The 22,712-nt window shown below is 39.4% G+C and overlaps 1 protein-coding gene across 3 annotated transcripts in view; it reads left to right on the plus strand.

Annotated features, from left to right (window-relative positions):
• Window positions 1-4,066, plus strand: part of paxip1 (PAX interacting (with transcription-activation domain) protein 1) — a 37,043-nt gene extending 32,977 nt beyond the window's left edge. The window contains exons 19-23 of one of the 3 annotated variants that reach the window (XM_083927746.1): window positions 1,470-1,570; window positions 1,768-1,902; window positions 2,297-2,372; window positions 2,824-2,883; window positions 3,822-4,066. In XM_083927746.1, the coding sequence (XP_083783872.1) occupies window positions 1,470-1,570; window positions 1,768-1,902; window positions 2,297-2,372; window positions 2,824-2,883; window positions 3,822-3,838 (389 nt within the window). In that variant the 3' untranslated portion in view covers window positions 3,839-4,066. Of the gene's footprint in view, window positions 1-101; window positions 1,223-1,469; window positions 1,571-1,767; window positions 1,903-2,296; window positions 2,373-2,823; window positions 2,884-3,821 lie in introns of those variants that run through there. The other 2 variants (XR_014593507.1, XM_083927747.1) reach the window with 2 other exon arrangements.
• Window positions 4,067-22,712: the final 18,646 nt, after the last annotated feature.

The raw sequence follows: 22,712 nt of genomic DNA on the forward strand, positions 1-22,712 counted from the left end.
ACTACCACTCGATAAATGTACAGGTGATTTGTGATGCCAAGCAATCGCTTTTAAACATGGTGACCAGGGGGGACACACGATTCTTTTATATTTCAAAACAGCTCGGCTCCAGCCCCCCGCGACCCCGACAGGGACAAGCGGTTGAAGATGAATGAATGAAAAGGAAAGCGCACTGCAGAGCCAAAGTCATCTCCTTGGTTAGTGGCTACCCTCGATGAATTGCATTAAATCAAACAAGGTATCAGATGATTAACATCTTGGTATGGTTCTTCTAGATGACAAAGGTGATCCTCTTAACGGAATACCTAATAACCCCGCTGACAAACCCTGCTACCGAGCAGGAGCGCAGGTTCAGCAGTGCGTACACACGCACACGGGTCACAGTGGAGCGCTGCTTCGGGTTGACTGCCTCCGTTATTCTTTTCCATACTGCTTTCCAGCATACATTCCACTCTTAAGACTGCCAAAAAGCACATCTTTATTTTGCTCCATCTCGGATGTCAGGATGCCGATCTCTGTCGGAAAAGTTTCTTTTCTTACCAGTGTTTCTCTTCTCCATGTTTGACCTCAGTGGGCGACGCCTCCGAACCAGGAATATTTAAGGGCGTAACGTGTTTCTGACGATCAAATTCAGCCGCTGCATTTATCAAGGCCCGCTCATTCGTACGCTGAGATTGGTCAGATACGAATGTTTCATAAACCACACGTGGGTCCTGTCCTACGACCAATGCGCTCAGATCTGCGCCCGTTTTCAAGAAAGATTGATAAATGTGGCCCAGTGTCTCATCGTTTAAGACAATTTGGACTTATAGCCCACTCTGCAGTGACCAAAACTCTCATCAGCAGAAAGAATAAAAAGGCTAGACTTGCCTTTGCTGTGGAGCATGTTGTGTGGACAGAGAACTGGTCCAGAGTGACTTCAGTGATGAAAGGACGTTCAGTTTATTTTGGTCTGATGGAAAACATTATCTTGGGCGTAGGACTGCGGAAAGACTGAACCCAAAGTGTGTAAAGAAGTCAGTTAAATTTGGAGGAGGAATTGTCATGGTTTGGGGTATGTTTTCTGCAGCAGGAGTGGGGCCTCTTTTACAGCTACATGACAGGGTGAATGCAGTTGTTTATGTGAACCTCCTTCAGCAACATGCAATACCTCCACTGCAATTGTCTCCCTATCAGCTGCAATTTTCATGCAAGACAATGCCCCCTGTCACACTGAAAAACAGGTGAAGCAGTTCTTTGACGTTAAGAATATCACAAAGTGTGTGTGTGTGTGTGTGTGTGTGTGTGTGTGTGTGTGTGTGTGTGTGTGTGTGTGTGTGTGTGTGTGTGTGTGTGTGTGTGTGTGTGTGTGTGTGTGTGTGTGTGTGTGTGTGTGTGTGTGTGTGTGTGTGTGTGTGTGTGTGTGTGTGTGTGTGTGTGTGTGTGTGTGTGTGTGTGTGTGTGTGTGTGTGTGTGTGTGTGTGTGTCAGACGAGCAGAGCTACACTCTGAGGGATGCAGAGGCGGAGGTGTTGTTTGGCTTCAGTTTGGAGGAGTCACTGAAGAGATCCCACAGTGCATCTCTTTTCAAGGTTAGACAACAGGCTTCACACTCAAGTAGACCAGTTGTACTGTAGCCTTAACCAAAAGGAAAGAATACATTTTTCATCAAGGTTAAGACCTCATGCAGCGGTCAACATTTGTGAACTTGGATTGATTCCGATGAATGTATTTTTTCCTTGACCTTCACGCTTTGTCTGTCTATCTGTTTCATGTGATGGTGATGTAGGGGAAGTATTTCTACCTCACCCCAGGGATCTGCCCCAGCCTCAGCACCATGAAGCCCATCCTGGAGAGTGCTGGAGGAAAGTTGCTGGCCAAACAGCCCTCCTACCGAAAGATCATGGAGCATAAACACAACAAGGTCCTTCATATACCTGAAATTCTTGAATGCACCTTTCCATGTCATGCCCTGTCATGGTATGAAAAATACGTATTCTTCTTCGAAAGGTTTTTAGTATCAAACTGAATTTGGTCAGTATAATTACAGCTAAAAGAGTTTATTTATAAGTCCCTAAAATACATTTTTGAACCAAAGTCCTCACAGCCGGTGGATGGTAGGTGATGTTACTAAGGAATGATGGTAAAAGTTATTTTCATATCAAAGTTAAAAATAAGTCTTAGTCGGTAATAAGCATTGTATATTGTATTTTTAAATAACAGACATTAAAATACCTCTGTTTATTTGAGAAAAGTCTGACTTTATTTTCGTTTGTTTATTTACCAAGTTCAAACTACATGTTGGTGTTTCCTTGCAGAACCTTCCAGAGATCATCTTAATCTCCTGTGACAATGACCTCCACCTCTGTCGAGAATACTTTTTGAAAAACATTGGTAAGAAACACACACACACACACACACACACACACACACACACAGACTACTGTCACACAACTACTGTCATTCTTGACTGTCCTCTACTGTTTTTCTTAACTGTCCTCTACTGTGTTACTTTACTGTCCTCTGCGATGTTTCTTTACTGTCGTCTACTGTGTTTCATTATGTCCTTTACTTTTTCTTTACTGTCCTCTACTGTGTGTCTTTACTGTCCTCTACTGTGTTTCATTACTGCCCTCTACTACTGTCCTCTACTGTGTTTCATTACTGTCCTCTGTTTCTTTACGGTCATCAACTGTGTTTCTTTACTGTCATCTACTGTGTTTCTTTCGTAAATGCATGTAAATTAAAATGTGTATATTTGCATCAGTGCAAGTTACATGATACATAGCTTTAACACATGAACGGTGTGTGCTTATGTGTTTCTAATGTTGTCTCTATTGTCCAGATGTCCACAACGCTGAGTTCATCCTAACAGGAGTTCTAACCCAGAAACTCGACTATGATTCATATCCTTTACCTTCGCGCCTATGGATTAGTGAGTGGAGCCATAGTACTTTTACTAAGATATGAACAGCCATCATTTTACACAGCTTTCACAGACAACCATATAGCAGTAGTATGGATTTGTATGTTTCTTGTATTTGCATGTTAAATAATTAATATAAAGGCTATATACTTGTACCTTGACCTCTGTCAAATCAAACAAAAAAGCACCTTGAGTGGTCAGAAGACTAGAAAGGCGCTATATACTCTAAGGGCGTGATCACACTGTCCTCCCGGACCACGACCCGGACTTTAGGGTACTTGTCCCCCCTCCCTCTCCCCCCCGCGCCCCAGCCCCGTTTGTACTCACACTGCCAGGGCCGGCCCATGCTTCTTGCTGTCCATATGTCATCACGCCGGAACACGTCACACGCATTGATCGCGTGTGTGTGGCTTTGTTTACAAATCTTTCCATAGACCTCGGAGTTTTTGTGCGTCTTGTCGACTGTTTTTGAATATTTTCATCTGACCAAATCTGCAGTAAACACTCCACCTCTGCACCACACCAACGTGAACCTTTCACCACCATTGTTGTTGTTGTTAAATGTCCGCGCATGGTCCGTCCTTCTATTTACATGTCCGAACAGGCGGACATAACGCTACTGCCGTAGGGCTCGTGCTCGTGCTCGTACACGTGCGCACGCTCGTGCTCGTACATGTGCAAACGGCTCCGCTAAAGCCCACCTCTTTCAAGCGGGCCGTGGACGGTCCGCTGGCCCCAGTTGAGCGCGGAGCGGGTGCGCTCACACTACTTAAAGGTACTAGACTTTAGCTGAAAAACCGGTTTTGGCCGCGGCCAAAAGGACAGTGTGATCACGCTGTAAGTACAAGTCCATTTACTGTAACTGTGGCGGCAGTGATATGTTCTATGGACAAAAGTGAGTTTCCTTGACAGTCACACGTATAAGTTCACTTGATGGTGAAGCAATGATGACCTGAAGAGGAGGAACAGATCAGGAAGCCACCTGTGTACAGTTCAACCACACAGACTTTGCTATCTTTTCATTTCTGTGAATAGACCTCTAGTCATTTTTTAGCTTTTTGTTACCTGTGTAAGAATAAACAAATTGATGTTATTTTTCTGAAATGAATGTTTAAATTATGGAGGATTTTAACTTTTCCTGTTATTCGAATAGAATGTGTGAAGGCTTCAGCAACATTCTGCTTTTTGGAATAAAAACTGTACATTATGTTTGTGAAAAATGGCTTGGCTTTGTTTGCTTTCTAAAAAAAACTAACAGGTCCACACACAAAAGCTCCCGTTACACAGCTGAAGTTGTGCAGATCTTTTTGTTCTCCTATGCTGTCTTTGATCCATCACCCATCCCATTGGGCGATTGGGATGTCTGGAGACGTTCTTTTGAACTGACAACATGATCAGAAATCAAACAAAGGAAAACAATTCACAAAGTATTTTATTTTTTTACTGTCTAAGGAATGAAATAAAGACAGAAACCTCAATGATTGACCTGACAGAGAATTTGAGACTCAATAACTGAGCATTGTTCACAGGTCAAATTCAACTCCTAAATTCACATTAAAGAAAAGGTCTCATTTCAGAACAAAAGCTCTGTCTGCTGAGGTTTTGGAAGCTTTCTTGGGGGTATTCCTCCCAGACTTAAGCAGATAATTCCTGATAGATTTAATTTCATTAACTGGTAATGAGGGTCTGGGGTAGTTACTGGTGAAGTTCTAATTGCTGGCTATCAGACAGATAGCCTGGGGTCGTGGGTGGGGGTGCAGCAACGCCTGCGGTGCTGCCCTCAAAACTACAGCAGACTGAATTAGACAAAGCCTGAGCCAAGGTCATGTGCTACATAATCTTTGTGCTGCTTAACGTGGATTTTACACCGACATGTAATATTCATTCTGTTAGACTGAACATTTTACGGCTGTCAAACCAAAACTCTGAAACTTTTAAGGTTGTTGTGACAAAAAACGGTGGTTTCACAGTGCTGTTTAAGACTTGATTTTGATTAGTTCCTTCTAGGAATCTTTCATAGTGCAGTGAACAAGATGTTATCTTTTTTTTCCATATGCAACTCATACCATACCACCATAAATCACAACTCTGTAGAGGCTCGCCATATCAAGTACTGCATATGGAATCATTTCCTGTCCTTATCTTTCTTGTGTATTTGTCCTAAACAGCCAACAGCGTATCACTGCTTACTGAACTGTTATATTAGTAAATCATCATTTATATGGGACTTCTTTATGCATGATTGATTTATATGAAAATATGAAGCCTTTTTTTTAAAGCCTGCTGATCATCAGCGTCTGTGTAAGAAACTCCCAGTTCCTTGGTGTTGTAGTGGAGGAGAGAAGAGATGAAGGTGGAGTCAGAAATATATTTGTCAACCATTATTTCTTCTGTTTAGATGTGAATCTAAAATATGAAGTCTGAAAATACATACGTTCAATATTGAATAATTAAGTATTATATACCCACAATAAAATACATATATTTGTATGTTTTTAAAAAAATTGGGGGGTACATCGTCAGACAGCTCTTTCTGATGAGGAACTGAAGCTGTTATCTCTCTTCAAAGCCACCAGCCTCCTTTGACAAAAACGCAACATTGGAGTTTCTGTGCTACTGCTGCCTCCATTGATCAGTGCATTTTATTGTGTGAATGTGAAGGACTGTCAGCTACCTCCCATAGAAACCACCTCCATATCTACAGGAAGTGGGCCCAGAAGGGTCTATTTTATGTAAATGTTAATAACTAATTTATATAACACTCTACACTTAAAGTGCTTAACAATAAAACAAGAACAGTAAAAAATACATATGCTAAAATAATTAGACTTCCACACAACATGATTTAAATCGGCAGTATAACAATAAGTATCATAGGAATAGGCTTTCTGGTAAAAGTGAGTTTTAAGAAGTGGCTAAAAAGATGTAAAACAACTAAGTTGTTATGTATAGTGGAGGTCAACATGTTGAAGTTAAAGCAGCTCATCCTGCTTCCCATGTGCTGCTGATAATGACATCGGATGAATGAAGAAATCCATATAAGCAAGAACATCTCTGAACACACACACACTCTATTTGTGTGATCCTAATTATTCCAATTAGAAATGCAAATAAGGAGCCACTTCTTTGATTAAGCAGCAGTCAGGTTCCTTGTTGGTTTGTGATGTCCTCTGACGCAGCCCAGTTGTAAGGAGAAGAAGAAGTATTGGGACACAAAAAATGTTGTAATTAATGTAGAAATGCTTCATATGAGATGTTTCTAATTAGTCCCCAGTCCCTCCCTCTTGCTTCAGACACACTTTTGGTCTGCCAACTTCCCTGTGTTCCACAACTACAGACTAATTACACAGAGACAGGCACTGGGATTCATCTGTCCCCGCAATTTACATATGAGCTGGTTCGCATATGATGGAACTAATAAATGATACTTTAGCCAATTACAAAGCTGGGCTATCTCATTAGGCTTTTGGAAAAAGGAGGCTTGGAGGAAAATGTATTGTTTCAGAGAAAGAAGAGAGCAGGAAAAGTGCCTTTATGTATCCAGGGCACTGTTTCAAGAAGCAGGATCAGTGAAAACTCAGTTTGTTAACCCTGAGTAGAAGTAAACTGTATTTTTACTTCCAGAAAAGAGAGACAACTTAAATGCTGAGTAACTGCCTCTGGGAACCTAACCTGCTCACTGGCAGGTTTTCTCTAACAAACCCTGAGTATCTCTGGATTTGACGTACGTTAATTAGCAGAGGTTTACTGTACTACGTCAGCTTTAAATTCCTGGACCATCTAATGTTATCGCTTTTTTACACTCCCATTTTTCAATGAATTAAATTAAACTGATGAGCAATTCTACAGAGACTGTGTTAAAATACTTTGTAGTCAGAAGATTAGAATGGCACAATATACATGGAAATACAAGTCCAGTTACAATTTAAACTGCCTTTTTTTCGCTAATAGTCGAGAAAGTGGTGCTACATCAACCATGTAAAGTGTATACCTTATAATGATTAACAAATCAGCTCTTTGCAACTTACACAAAAAATTAGTCCCAAAGTTCTTGTGCTTCGAGATGGCAGGAACTGTCAAGTCCATCACTCTTTTCTCTCCAACTGTAAAACTTATCTCCCACAGTTTTTGCTCAATAATTATTGACATATTATTTTGATAGACGCACCGACAGGTGGAGGTTAAAAACCAAGCAAAGAACTGTGACACACGTGAAAACTGAGAAGGTAACTAGCATACCAAGCTAATAATACTGGGCTCGTGGACCACAATGACGAAAAGAGAAGCAAAAAAGGGGACAAAAGGAAGCCGAATAATGGATGTGGAACCAAACGACACTTTCTTAGGTTTGTGCTCGCCTCTAATGGATTGTCCCATTAGTAGTCCAAAAACGAAGAAAGTATGTGCCAACAAAGATGAAAAAGACGTCTCTAATGCCGACATTCTCAAAGCCATTTTTGAGCTGAAAAGGCGCTTCTCCGTCTTTGAGCAGAGGATAAATAAAAACTCCTCAGACATCATTGAGGTAAAAGAAAACATCAAAGGCATTGAGTTTTAAATAAAGCAGGTGGAGGACACAGTGAAAAAGCTAGATAGAAGGACTCAAAGAGAAAAACGAAGAAAGCGAGAGAATCACTCTGCAGGAGTAGCCATTTTGCTCAATAAGGTTAAAGAAGATGTGATAGAATCCCACCTATCTAAAGAGGGTAGATGGATTATTCTTGTTCTAAAGTAAATAACGTGATTCTGGTGGTAAATAATATATATGGACATAATTACAATGCTATGGCAAGAAACATGTTAACCCAGCTAGCAGTAGAGTTGAAAAAGTTGAGGGGAATTAAAATTATGCTCATTTAATTATTGGTGGTGACTTAAATGACGCAGCAGATGACCAAATGGATAGATTACCAGCAAGAATTTCCCCAAACTTAAGGCTTAAACCAATATCACATCAGTGTGAACTACTTAATGTTATTGATGTCTGGCGTTATTTGCATCCCTATCAAAAAGTAGATACATGGAGTAATGTTAGTGGTTCTCTACAGTCACGAATAAATGGTTACTATCCTCTTCTACATTGCTATTTGTTTCTGAAACACTACATAGCTAAGCGCCTTTCTCAGATCACAAATAAATAGCAGTCACTTTTGCTAATCCACTAGAACAAGGTAAAAAAGCTTGTGGTTACTGGAAACTTAACTCTAATTTATTGAATGATGAAGCCTTCTGTAAATTAGTGTGGGAGAAATTTTTTTAACTGCAGCAACTAAGTTGGGGATTCTTAAAATTTTAAATCAGAGAATTGGCTATTGATTACAGTGAGGAAATAATAAAAAAAAGAAGTAACAGTATTAAAGAAATTGAAACTATTAAATAACTAAATTCTTTATTACATAAAGGAACTCTCACTGAAGAGTAAGAATCAAAACTGACAAGTCTGAAGAATGAGATAGACCAAGAGTCTTTATCCAATCAAGAGCAAAATGGCTAGAGGAAGGTGAGAGGAATACAAGCTATTTTTTTGCTCTGGAAAAGATAAATTATAAGCATATTTAAAAATAGATAACTCTATGAATTCCAATCCTTCTGATATAGCTAATTTCAATTCTACTCTGATCTATATAGCTCCAACTACAACCAAACAGAGAGTGAGAAACTCATCAACACTTTAAGAGAAATTACTCCCCAAATATCAAACCAGTTTAAACTAGATTGTGATAAAACAATCTCGAAACCTGAAAAAATTGAAGCTGTTAACCAAATGCAAAAAGGAAAATCTCTAGGAATTTGAATTGAAAGTCCTTTTTTTTAACATGTTAAAAGAATATTTTGATAATGAGGAAATTACCACCACTATGAAGCAAGGTTTAATAACACTGCTTTCCAAACCAGACAAAAATAATTTTTTGCTAGAAAAGTGGAGACCCATAACATTACTAAATGTAGATTATACATTTTTTCACAATTTTTTGCGAGACGACTAAAAAAAAGCTTAAATAAAATCATAAATGAAACTCAGACTGTGTTTATGGCTAATAGGCATATACGTATAAACATTAATCTTATTCTTTCATCTAATAGATTACTCTGAATATGTGGAATCTGATGCAGTGATTTTATCGCTGCATCAGATTCTCTGCCGCAGACAGGAGAAGACTTGATAAACTTATCAAGAAGGCCGACTCCATCCTGGGATGCCCTGTGGACTCAGTGCAGGTGGTGGGGGAGAGCAGGATGATGGACAAGCTGTCATCGCTGCTGGTGCAGGAGTCCCACCCCCTGCAGGTAACTCTCAAAGCACTGGGCAGCTCCTTCAGCAACAGGCTGATACACCCTAAGTGTGCGAAGGAGAGGTACTGCAGGTCCTTCTTTCCTGCTGCTGTCAGACTTTACAACCAGCACTGCTCCCAATAGACTATTGACCGCATCCTGTACTCTGCACTGTGCAACATGCCTGTCACTTCTGTTTATTTGATCACATTTACTCCTATTTATTTATTCAATACTATATTATTACAAAACAAAACAAACAAGAACAACTGCACTATATCATGTGAATATGTATAAATGTCTATTCCTATTCTCTTCCCTTTTTAAATTTAACTTTATTGCTTATTTTTGCTGTTTTTTTATCTTTTATCTTATTTTATCTTATTTTGTAATATGTTTCTGCTTGTAATATTCTGTTGCTGCTGTGACAAACGTATTTCCCTGTCTGCGGGACATTAAAGGTTTTCTGATTCTGATTTTGATTCTGATAAAGCATTTGACACAGTGGAACATCAATTCTTATTGAGCTTCAAATGTTTGGTTTGGGTTTTCTGCTTTATAATGAAATTAGCAGCTGTGTCATGTTATATCCAAATACAACTGAAAGTTTTTCAGTTTACAGATCAGTCCGCCAAGGTTGCCCCAGTTCTCCATTTTTCAATTCAATTCAATTAAATTTTATTTACAGTGCCAAATTATAACAAAAGTTATCTCAGGACACTTACAGACTAGGTATGGACCACACTCTATGACTTATTTATAATTTACATAGACCCAACAATTCCCCCGTAGAGTATGGTGGCAACGAAAACCTTTCCTATTACAGGCAGGAACGTCAGACAGACCCAGCTCTATGGAGGACGGCCATCTGTCTTGACCGGTTGGAGAGGAAGAAAAGGAGAGAGAAAGAGAGAAAAGACGGACAGAGAGAGAGACAAAGACATAATAGATATAGATATATAGATTATAAAAGTAGCAGGAAGCGTCATCAGCAGAGACCTGCGAGACGACAAAGCACAAACAACTCCGGGGATGAAGTGAATTAGTAACATGCAATGATGAGACATGAATGATACAGACAGAGAGGAGAAAGGCTCAGAGTATCTGGAAAAGTATTATCCCCCAGCAGACTAGGCTTATAGCAGCATAATTAAGCAGAACAAAATCAGCTTAAAAATAACAACATTGCTAAGGGCTCGTAAGCCCCAACTGTAAGCTTTATCAAAGAGGAAAGTTTTAAGTTTACTCTTAAATATGTATAAATATGTCTACTTTTGGAGACTCTAGGAACGACAAGACACACACACAGTCTTGGTTCTGGAACTGTACTCCTGGATAGGGGTTGGACCTGGAGTTGCCCAGGGTGTGAGGCACCGGGCGGGTGTGGGGATACTCACAAACCCCCGGCTGAGCGCCGCGGTGTTGGAGTTCACCCCAGTGGACGAGAGGGTCGCCTCCTTACGCCTGCGGGTGGTAGGGGGGAAAACTCTGACTGTTTGTGCATATGCACCGACAGCAGTTCAGAGTATTCTGCCTTCTTGGAGACCCCTGAATGGAGCCTCGCATGGGGCTCTGGTAGGGGACTCCATAGTTCTGCTGGGAGACTTCAACGCCCACGTGGGCAATGATGGAGACACCTGGAGAGGCGTGATTGGGAGGAACGGCCTCCCTGATCTAAATCTGAGTGGTCTTCAGTGTAGGTACTTTGGGTTTAATTGGATCAATAGTGACTATCAAATGAAATATTTGATAAGGAAAATTAATAAAGAAAAATTACTAAAAATGAATAACTTCAATTTATTAAAAATGTCACACGGAGAACCAATCAAATATCGTGCCTTGACTCACGTTCAGATTATGAGATTGAGTATTCTCAATAAACTCACCGTTAATCAAGGAAATATTAGTTATCACCAATAATTATCAAAGATAATAATAAAAATGACTAGTCAAACCAGAGTTCCTCGGGGCACCACCGTCATAGACGGAGTGATAACTAATATTAAAGTCTCATGTAATATATTAAACTACTTATTAAGGGTTAAACACCAATAAATATAATAGTTTAACTAGTTGAAGGATTTAAAAGTTCTTTTCTTAGTAGAAGCTGGCTCATTCATCTTTGTGTAATATTAAATAATCAGACATATGGTAAACACAAACATTTATTAACAGGTTAATAAATGCAACAAACAAAACACAATAAACTAACTAAAGCTAACAGCAAACGTATGTTTGTGTGTATGTGTGTGTGTGTGTGTGCGTGTGTGTGTGTGAGAGAGAGAGACAAAGAGAAGAGGTGGGGGCTCGGAGAAGGTGTGAACATTCTCTTTGTTACACAAAGGCCGGAAGCCTGATCTCTCAGTTCTTATGACAAAGTTACAATGGTATCTAGCCGTTCATAAAGTCCTATAACATGTAGTAATGCCCAGTTGGTGATTAGTTACCAGTCCATGAGATAGGAGATGTTTTGCGTTGCTTGATGCCAGTGGCTGGGTGAAGAAAGGAAGCTCCGTGGTGAAGAGGTTCTTGTCTTATTTGTGGCTCTTAGGCAAAAGAGGATTCGGATCGCTCTGTGCTGTGCTCAGTTGAGGATAACCGGTTGGTTAACCTTTGTGGTGATCCCACGCCATAGGCCAGGTCCAGGGCCGAGGGGACAGCGGGCAGCTGGTCTCCTGGATCCGCAGGGACGCGTAGAGTTGGAGAAGAGCAGGAGGATCCGGTCGAAAGATCCAGTAGAAAAGATTCAGTAGAAAGATTCAGTAGAAAGAGGGCGAGAGATTGTGTGCTTCACTTTATATAGGCCCGGATGATGTCATCACCTGGGGGTCAATTCAGCCAATGAACAGTTTGGGTGCCTTGGAGGATTCACACCTGGGTGTGACCTGTTGTGGGGGTGAAGGCATTTTGAGGTCTTTGTTCCAGCAGGCTGTGGGTTTTACTTTTAATCAAACTGACAGTTCGAGTTAATCCAGAAAATGAACAATCATCTTTGGGCGCCGGTTGCACCTACATCAGTTATAAGACTTCTGTGCTAGTCACGGATTGTCTATAATTAACACCATGTTCGAACATAAGGATGCTCATAAGTGTACGTGGTACCAGAGCACCCTAGGCCAAAGATCGATGATCGCTTTTGTGATCGTATCATCTGATCTGAGGCCGTATGTTTTGGACACTTGAGTGAAGAGAGGGGCAGAGCTGTCAACTGATCACCATCTGGTGATGAGTTGGATAAGAGGACGGGGGAAGATTCTGGACAGACCAGGTAAACCCAAACGAGTAGTGCGGGTGAACTGGGAACGTCTGGAGGAGGCCCCTGTCCGAGAGATCTTCAACTCACACCTCCGGCGGAGCTTTTCTGGCATCCCTGTGGAGGTTGGGGGCATTGAACCGGAGTGGGCAATGTTATAAGCTTCCATTGCTGAAGCTGCAGCGGTGAGCTTTGGCCTCAAGGTCTTAGGTGCCTCAAGGGGCGGTAACCCTCGAACACCGTGGTGGACACCGGTGGTCAGGGAAGCTGTCCGACAGAAGAAGGAGGAGGAGAAAGAATAAATTCTTATATCTAAAACACTGGGTAGATAAGAATATATTTTTTCTTTCAGACTTACAAAATAATGAAGTTTAATTTCTCAGTTATGAGGAATTTCTTAGATCTAAAACTTTTCCTGTCACCCATAAAGAATATCAGTTAGTAATAAATGCTATACCTAATGGAATCCTTCAACTGATGAAGTTTCACTCTGAGAGACAAGAACTGCAGGATTTAGAACCGTCCTTTTTTTGTTAATGGAATAAAAATTAAAAGTCATAAATGTCCTAATAAAAATATAAGGAACTACTTCTACAGCAAAAGGAAAATCACTTCAAAGGGAAATTTTGTTTGGAATTCTTATTTTTCTAATCTTCATTGGGAAAAAACATGGCTTCTCCTGTAAAAAAATGTTTTCCCCAATAAATTGAAAGAATTACATTATATATAATATATAACCTTTATTTAACCAGGTTGTCCCATTGAGATACAATATCTCTTTTGCAAGGGAGACCTGGCCAAGAATGACAGCACATGTTGTTTCAACACAATGTCCACAAGGACACATTAATCAAAGACAAAAAAGAAAAGGCACAAACAATTAGAATACAATAACAATTGAATTTTCAAAAAATTAGTTAAAAGAAATTACAAGATTAATTTAAACATTTGCACTCAAATAAAACATTTGCACTCCTGAAGCCTGGATGAAATGGAATTTATCTTGGACTTGTATACATTCAGAGATACCAGACTTTGGAGTTTAAGCTCTGACTGCAAAATGTTCAATGTACTTGGAGCAGAAAATCTAAAAACTTTCTTCCCCATTTCTGTTCTCATCTTAGGAACAGCAAAATGATAAAAAAAAAATCCTGAGAGCGGAGACTGTAGGCCCTGTTAGTTAACATTAGATTTTATTCCCTTCCAAATTGAATTTCGTAATTATTTCGAGAATATCCAAATGATTAATAATAATAATAAATGTACTTATACCACATGATTTTTTAAAAGGAATTTAACAACATAGCCCACTTTTTAATTTAATTTCTTTGAATGTATTTATTTTTGCCTTATGTATTATTTATCTCTTTTATTTCTTTTATGCCTTTTCATTTTATTGTATATCTAATATTTTTATTTATGTTATGTACGTTAATTTAAAATTGTACTGTTTATTGAAAGGAGAATTTAATTGAAAAATTGAATTTCTCTTTGTCACGTACAATGCCAATTGTTCTATGTTTGTATATTTGTGATAATATGCAAATAAAGTTAAAATAACACAAGTGTGCGAAGGAGAGGTACTGCAGGTCCTTCTTTCCTGCTGCTGTCAGACTTTACAACCAGCACTGCTCCCAATAGACTATTGACCGCATCCTGTACTCTGCACTGTGCAACATGCCTGTCACTTCTGTTTATTTGATCACATTTACTCCTATTTATTTATTCAATACTATATTATTACAAAACAAAACAAACAAGAACAACTGCACTATATCATGTGAATATGTATAAATGTCTATTCCTATTCTCTTCCCTTTTTAAATTTAACTTTATTGCTTATTTTTGCTGTTTTTTTATCTTTTATCTTATTTTATCTTATTTTGTAATATGTTTCTGCTTGTAATATTCTGTTGCTGCTGTGACAAACGTATTTCCCTGTCTGCGGGACATTAAAGGTTTTCTGATTCTGATTTTGATTCTGATAAAGCATTTGACACAGTGGAACATCAATTCTTATTGAGCTTCAAATGTTTGGTTTGGGTTTTCTGCTTTATAATGAAATTAGCAGCTGTGTCATGTTATATCCAAATACAACTGAAAGTTTTTCAGTTTACAGATCAGTCCGCCAAGGTTGCCCCAGTTCTCCATTTTTCAATTCAATTCAATTAAATTTTATTTACAGTGCCAAATTATAACAAAAGTTATCTCAGGACACTTACAGACTAGGTATGGACCACACTCTATGACTTATTTATAATTTACATAGACCCAACAATTCCCCCGTAGAGTATGGTGGCAACGAAAACCTTTCCTATTACAGGCAGGAACGTCAGACAGACCCAGCTCTATGGAGGACGGCCATCTGTCTTGACCGGTTGGAGAGGAAGAAAAGGAGAGAGAAAGAGAGAAAAGACGGACAGAGAGAGAGACAAAGACATAATAGATATAGATATATAGATTATAAAAGTAGCAGGAAGCGTCATCAGCAGAGACCTGCGAGACGACAAAGCACAAACAACTCTGGGGATGAAGTGAATTAGTAACATGCAATGATGAGACATGAATGATACAGACAGAGAGGAGAAAGGCTCAGAGTATCTGGAAAAGTATTATCCCCCAGCAGACTAGGCTTATAGCAGCATAATTAAGCAGAACAAAATCAGCTTAAAAATAACAACATTGCTAAGGGCTCGTAAGCCCCAACTGTAAGCTTTATCAAAGAGGAAAGTTTTAAGTTTACTCTTAAATATGTATAAATATGTCTACTTTTGGAGACTCTAGGAACGACAAGACACACACACAGTCTTGGTTCTGGAACTGTACTCCTGGATAGGGGTTGGACCTGGAGTTGCCCAGGGTGTGAGGCACCGGGCGGGTGTGGGGATACTCACAAACCCCCGGCTGAGCGCCGCGGTGTTGGAGTTCACCCCAGTGGACGAGAGGGTCGCCTCCTTACGCCTGCGGGTGGTAGGGGGGAAAACTCTGACTGTTTGTGCATATGCACCGACAGCAGTTCAGAGTATTCTGCCTTCTTGGAGACCCCTGAATGGAGCCTCGCATGGGGCTCTGGTAGGGGACTCCATAGTTCTGCTGGGAGACTTCAACGCCCACGTGGGCAATGATGGAGACACCTGGAGAGGCGTGATTGGGAGGAACGGCCTCCCTGATCTAAATCTGAGTGGTCTTCAGTGTAGGTACTTTGGGTTTAATTGGATCAATAGTGACTATCAAATGAAATATTTGATAAGGAAAATTAATAAAGAAAAATTACTAAAAATGAATAACTTCAATTTCTAAAAACGTCACACGGAGAACCAATCAAATATCGTGCCTTGACTCACGTTCAGATTATGAGATTGAGTATTCTCAATAAACTCACCGTTAATCAAGGAAATATTAGTTATCACCAATAATTATCAAAGATAATAATAAAAATGACTAGTCAAACCAGAGTTCCTCGGGGCACCACCGTCATAGACGGAGTGATAACTAATATTAAAGTCTCATGTAATATATTAAACTACTTATTAAGGGTTAAACACCAATAAATATAATAGTTTAACTAGTTGAAGGATTTAAAAGTTCTTTTCTTAGTAGAAGCTGGCTCATTCATCTTTGTGTAATATTAAATAATCAGACATATGGTAAACACAAACATTTATTAACAGGTTAATAAATGCAACAAACAAAACACAATAAACTAACTAAAGCTAACAGCAAACGTATGTTTGTGTGTATGTGTGTGTGTGTGTGCGTGTGTGTGTGTGTGTGAGAGAGAGAGACAAAGAGAAGAGGTGGGGGCTCGGAGAAGGTGTGAACATTCTCTTTGTTACACAAAGGCCGGAAGCCTGATCTCTCAGTTCTTATGACAAAGTTACAATGGTATCTAGCCGTTCATAAAGTCCTATAACATGTAGTAATGCCCAGTTGGTGATTAGTTACCAGTCCATGAGATAGGAGATGTTTTGCGTTGCTTGATGCCAGTGGCTGGGTGAAGAAAGGAAGCTCCGTGGTGAAGAGGTTCTTGTCTTATTTGTGGCTCTTAGGCAAAAGAGGATTCGGATCGCTCTGTGCTGTGCTCAGTTGAGGATAACCGGTTGGTTAACCTTTGTGGTGATCCCACGCCATAGGCCAGGTCCAGGGCCGAGGGGACAGCGGGCAGCTGGTCTCCTGGATCCGCAGGGACGCGTAGAGTTGGAGAAGAGCAGGAGGATCCGGTCGAAAGATCCAGTAGAAAAGATTCAGTAGAAAGATTCAGTAGAAAGAGGGCGAGAGATTGTGTGCTTCACTTTATATAGGCCCGGATGATGTCATCACCTGGGGGTCAATTCAGCCAATGAACAGTTTGGGTGCCTTGGAGGATTCACACCTGGGTGTGACCTGTTGTGGGGGTGAAGGCATTTTGAGGTCTTTGTTCCAGCAGGCTGTGGGTTTTACTTTTAATCAAACTGACAGTTCAAGTTAATCCAGAAAATGAACAATCATCTTTGGGCGCCGGTTGCACCTACATCAGTTATAAGACTTCTGTGCTAGTCACGGATTGTCTATAATTAACACCATGTTCGAACATAAGGATGCTCATAAGTGTACGTGGTACCAGAGCACCCTAGGCCAAAGATCGATGATCGCTTTTGTGATCGTATCATCTGATCTGAGGCCGTATGTTTTGGACACTTGAGTGAAGAGAGGGGCAGAGCTGTCAACTGATCACCATCTGGTGATGAGTTGGATAAGAGGACGGGGGAAGATTCTGGACAGACCAGGTAAACCCAAACGAGTAGTGCGGGTGAACTGGGAACGTCTGGAGGAGGCCCCTGTCCGAGAGATCTTCAACTCACACCTCCGGCGGAGCTTTTCTGGCATCCCTGTGGAGGTTGGGGGCATTGAACCGGAGTGGGCAATGTTATAAGCTTCCATTGCTGAAGCTGCAGCGGTGAGCTTTGGCCTCAAGGTCTTAGGTGCCTCAAGGGGCGGTAACCCTCGAACACCGTGGTGGACACCGGTGGTCAGGGAAGCTGTCCGACAGAAGAAGGAGGAGGAGAAAGAATAAATTCTTATATCTAAAACACTGGGTAGATAAGAATATATTTTTTCTTTCAGACTTACAAAATAATGAAGTTTAATTTCTCAGTTATGAGGAATTTCTTAGATCTAAAACTTTTCCTGTCACCCATAAAGAATATCAGTTAGTAATAAATGCTATACCTAATGGAATCCTTCAACTGATGAAGTTTCACTCTGAGAGACAAGAACTGCAGGATTTAGAACCGTCCTTTTTTTGTTAATGGAATAAAAATTAAAAGTCATAAATGTCCTAATAAAAATATAAGGAACTACTTCTACAGCAAAAGGAAAATCACTTCAAAGGGAAATTTTGTTTGGAATTCTTATTTTTCTAATCTTCATTGGGAAAAAACATGGCTTCTCCTGTAAAAAAATGTTTTCCCCAATAAATTGAAAGAATTACATTATATATAATATATAACCTTTATTTAACCAGGTTGTCCCATTGAGATACAATATCTCTTTTGCAAGGGAGACCTGGCCAAGAATGACAGCACATGTTGTTTCAACACAATGTCCACAAGGACACATTAATCAAAGACAAAAAAGAAAAGGCACAAACAATTAGAATACAATAACAATTGAATTTTCAAAAAATTAGTTAAAAGAAATTACAAGATTAATTTAAACATTTGCACTCAAATAAAACATTTGCACTCCTGAAGCCTGGATGAAATGGAATTTATCTTGGACTTGTATACATTCAGAGATACCAGACTTTGGAGTTTAAGCTCTGACTGCAAAATGTTCAATGTACTTGGAGCAGAAAATCTAAAAACTTTCTTCCCCATTTCTGTTCTCATCTTAGGAACAGCAAAATGATAAAAAAAAATCCTGAGAGCGGAGACTGTAGGCCCTGTTAGTTAACATTAGATTTTATTCCCTTCCAAATTGAATTTCGTAATTATTTCGAGAATATCCAAATGATTAATAATAATAATAAATGTACTTATACCACATGATTTTTTAAAAGGAATTTAACAACATAGCCCACTTTTTAATTTAATTTCTTTGAATGTATTTATTTTTGCCTTATGTATTATTTATCTCTTTTATTTCTTTTATGCCTTTTCATTTTATTGTATATCTAATATTTTTATTTATGTTATGTACGTTAATTTAAAATTGTACTGTTTATTGAAAGGAGAATTTAATTGAAAAATTGAATTTCTCTTTGTCACGTACGATGCCAATTGTTCTATGTTTGTATATTTGTGATAATATGCAAATAAAGTTAAAATAACACAAGTGTGCGAAGGAGAGGTACTGCAGGTCCTTCTTTCCTGCTGCTGTCAGACTTTACAACCAGCACTGCTCCCAATAGACTATTGACCGCATCCTGTACTCTGCACTGTGCAACATGCCTGTCACTTCTGTTTATTTGATCACATTTACTCCTATTTATTTATTCAATACTATATTATTACAAAACAAAACAAACAAGAACAACTGCACTATATCATGTGAATATGTATAAATGTCTATTCCTATTCTCTTCCCTTTTTAAATTTAACTTTATTGCTTATTTTTGCTGTTTTTTTATCTTTTATCTTATTTTATCTTATTTTGTAATATGTTTCTGCTTGTAATATTCTGTTGCTGCTGTGACAAACGTATTTCCCTGTCTGCGGGACATTAAAGGTTTTCTGATTCTGATTTTGATTCTGATAAAGCATTTGACACAGTGGAACATCAATTCTTATTGAGCTTCAAATGTTTGGTTTGGGTTTTCTGCTTTATAATGAAATTAGCAGCTGTGTCATGTTATATCCAAATACAACTGAAAGTTTTTCAGTTTACAGATCAGTCCGCCAAGGTTGCCCCAGTTCTCCATTTTTCAATTCAATTCAATTAAATTTTATTTACAGTGCCAAATTATAACAAAAGTTATCTCAGGACACTTACAGACTAGGTATGGACCACACTCTATGACTTATTTATAATTTACATAGACCCAACAATTCCCCCGTAGAGTATGGTGGCAACGAAAACCTTTCCTATTACAGGCAGGAACGTCAGACAGACCCAGCTCTATGGAGGACGGCCATCTGTCTTGACCGGTTGGAGAGGAAGAAAAGGAGAGAGAAAGAGAGAAAAGACGGACAGAGAGAGAGACAAAGACATAATAGATATAGATATATAGATTATAAAAGTAGCAGGAAGCGTCATCAGCAGAGACCTGCGAGACGACAAAGCACAAACAACTCCGGGGATGAAGTGAATTAGTAACATGCAATGATGAGACATGAATGATACAGACAGAGAGGAGAAAGGCTCAGAGTATCTGGAAAAGTATTATCCCCCAGCAGACTAGGCTTATAGCAGCATAATTAAGCAGAACAAAATCAGCTTAAAAATAACAACATTGCTAAGGGCTCGTAAGCCCCAACTGTAAGCTTTATCAAAGAGGAAAGTTTTAAGTTTACTCTTAAATATGTATAAATATGTCTACTTTTGGAGACTCTAGGAACGACAAGACAACCACACAGTCTTGGTTCTGGAACTGTACTCCTGGATAGGGGTTGGACCTGGAGTTGCCCAGGGTGTGAGGCACCGGGCGGGTGTGGGGATACTCACAAACCCCCGGCTGAGCGCCGCGGTGTTGGAGTTCACCCCAGTGGACGAGAGGGTCGCCTCCTTACGCCTGCGGGTGGTAGGGGGGAAAACTCTGACTGTTTGTGCATATGCACCGACAGCAGTTCAGAGTATTCTGCCTTCTTGGAGACCCCTGAATGGAGCCTCGCATGGGGCTCTGGTAGGGGACTCCATAGTTCTGCTGGGAGACTTCAACGCCCACGTGGGCAATGATGGAGACACCTGGAGAGGCGTGATTGGGAGGAACGGCCTCCCTGATCTAAATCTGAGTGGTCTTCAGTTATAAGACTTCTGTGCTAGTCACGGATTGTCTATAATTAACACCATGTTCGAACATAAGGATGCTCATAAGTGTACGTGGTACCAGAGCACCCTAGGCCAAAGATCGATGATCGCTTTTGTGATCGTATCATCTGATCTGAGGCCGTATGTTTTGGACACTTGAGTGAAGAGAGGGGCAGAGCTGTCAACTGATCACCATCTGGTGATGAGTTGGATAAGAGGACGGGGGAAGATTCTGGACAGACCAGGTAAACCCAAACGAGTAGTGCGGATGAACTGGGAACGTCTCGAGGAGGCCCCTGTCCGAGAGATCTTCAACTCACACCTCCGGCGGAGCTTTTCTGGCATCCCTGTGGAGGTTGGGGGCATTGAACCGGAGTGGGCAATGTTATAAGCTTCCATTGCTGAAGCTGCAGCGGTGAGCTTTGGCCTCAAGGTCTTAGGTGCCTCAAGGGGCGGTAACCCTCGAACACCGTGGTGGACACCGGTGGTCAGGGAAGCTGTCCGACAGAAGAAGGAGGAGGAGAAAGAATAAATTCTTATATCTAAAACACTGGGTAGATAAGAATATATTTTTTCTTTCAGACTTACAAAATAATGAAGTTTAATTTCTCAGTTATGAGGAATTTCTTAGATCTAAAACTTTTCCTGTTACCCATAAAGAATATCAGTTAGTAATAAATGCTATACCTAATGGAATCCTTCAACTGATGAAGTTTCACTCTGAGAGACAAGAACTGCAGGATTTAGAACCGTCCTTTTTTGTTAATGGAATAAAAATTAAAAGTCATAAATGTCCTAATAAAAATATAAGGAACTACTTCTACAGCAAAAGGAAAATCACTTCAAAGGGAAATTTTGTTTGGAATTCTTATTTTTCTAATCTTCATTGGGAAAAAACATGGCTTCACCTGTAAAAAAATGTTTTCCCCAATAAATTGAAAGAATTACATTATATATAATATATAACATTTATTTAACCAGGTTGTCCCATTGAGATACAATATCTCTTTTGCAAGGGAGACCTGGCCAAGAATGACAGCACATGTTGTTTCAACAAAATGTCCACAAGGACACATTAATCAAAAACAAAAAAGAAAAGAAACAAACAATAAGAATACAATAACAATTGAATTTTCAAAAAATTAGTTAAAAGAAATTACAAGATTAATTTAAACATTTGCACTCAAATAAAACATTTGCACTCCTGAAGCCTGGATGAAATGGAATTTATCTTGGACTTGTATACATTCAGAGATACCAGACTCTGGAGTTTAAGCTCTGACTGCAAAATGTTCCATGTACTTGGAGCAGAAAATCTAAAAACTTTCTTCCCCATTTCTGTTCTCATCTTAGGAACAGCAAAATGATAAAAAAAATCCTGAGAGCGGAGACTGTAGGCCCTGTTAGTTAACATTAGATTTTATTCCCTTCCAAATTAAATTTCGTAATTATTTCGAGAATATCCAAATGATTAATAATAATAATAAATGTACTTATACCACATGATTTTTTAAAAGGAATTTAACAACATAGCCCACTTTTTAATTTAATTTCTTTGAATGTATTTATTTTTGCCCTATGTATTATTTATCTCTTTTATTTCTTTTATGCCTTTTCATTTTATTGTATATCTAATATTTTTATTTATGTTATGTATGTTAATTTAAAATTGTACTGTTTATTGAAAGGAGAATTTAATTGAAAAATTGAATTTCTCTTTGTCACGTACGATGCCAATTGTTCTATGTTTGTATATTTGTGATAATATGCAAATAAAGTTAAAATAAAAAGTATTTACCATTTACCTACAACATGGTGGCCACTGAAGCGTAGCAACCACTACCAGTTAATGCAGATGTCGCTGCAGTTTGAAATGATTTTAGTGGCAAGTTTACCTTGAAAACTGAGCAGAAACGTTCCATGGAGCAATTCCTCCAAAGAAAGGATGTATTTGTTTTGTTGCTGACTGGTTTTGAGAAAAGTTGAATCTACCAGTTAGCCCCGCTGGTGGACAAAAGAACGGAGTACGTCATCCGGATCATTGGTCTGATTGCGTGCAGCCATTTGAACTACGCCCGCCTCTTGTGCTGAAGAAAATGACAGCAGCCTTCCCAAACCAGGCAATAACCAGGCTTGGGGGGTCATGTCAGTCTATGTTAGGGGTCCAAGCCCGAAGGGGCTGGGGCCACGCGATGCAAGCAGCAGCATGGCTCCCAGTACCAGCGGTATGGGTTTTTATTTTATTTTATCTTTTATTTTTTAACCTTTTTTTCGATTGGTAAAACTTATACTGCAGCCTATACCATACAAGTTATGGAGGTGAAACTTTGGATTT

The sequence above is a fragment of the Echiichthys vipera genome (assembly GCF_963691815.1).
Source record: "Echiichthys vipera genome assembly, chromosome: 15".
NCBI lineage: Eukaryota > Metazoa > Chordata > Actinopteri > Perciformes > Trachinidae > Echiichthys > Echiichthys vipera.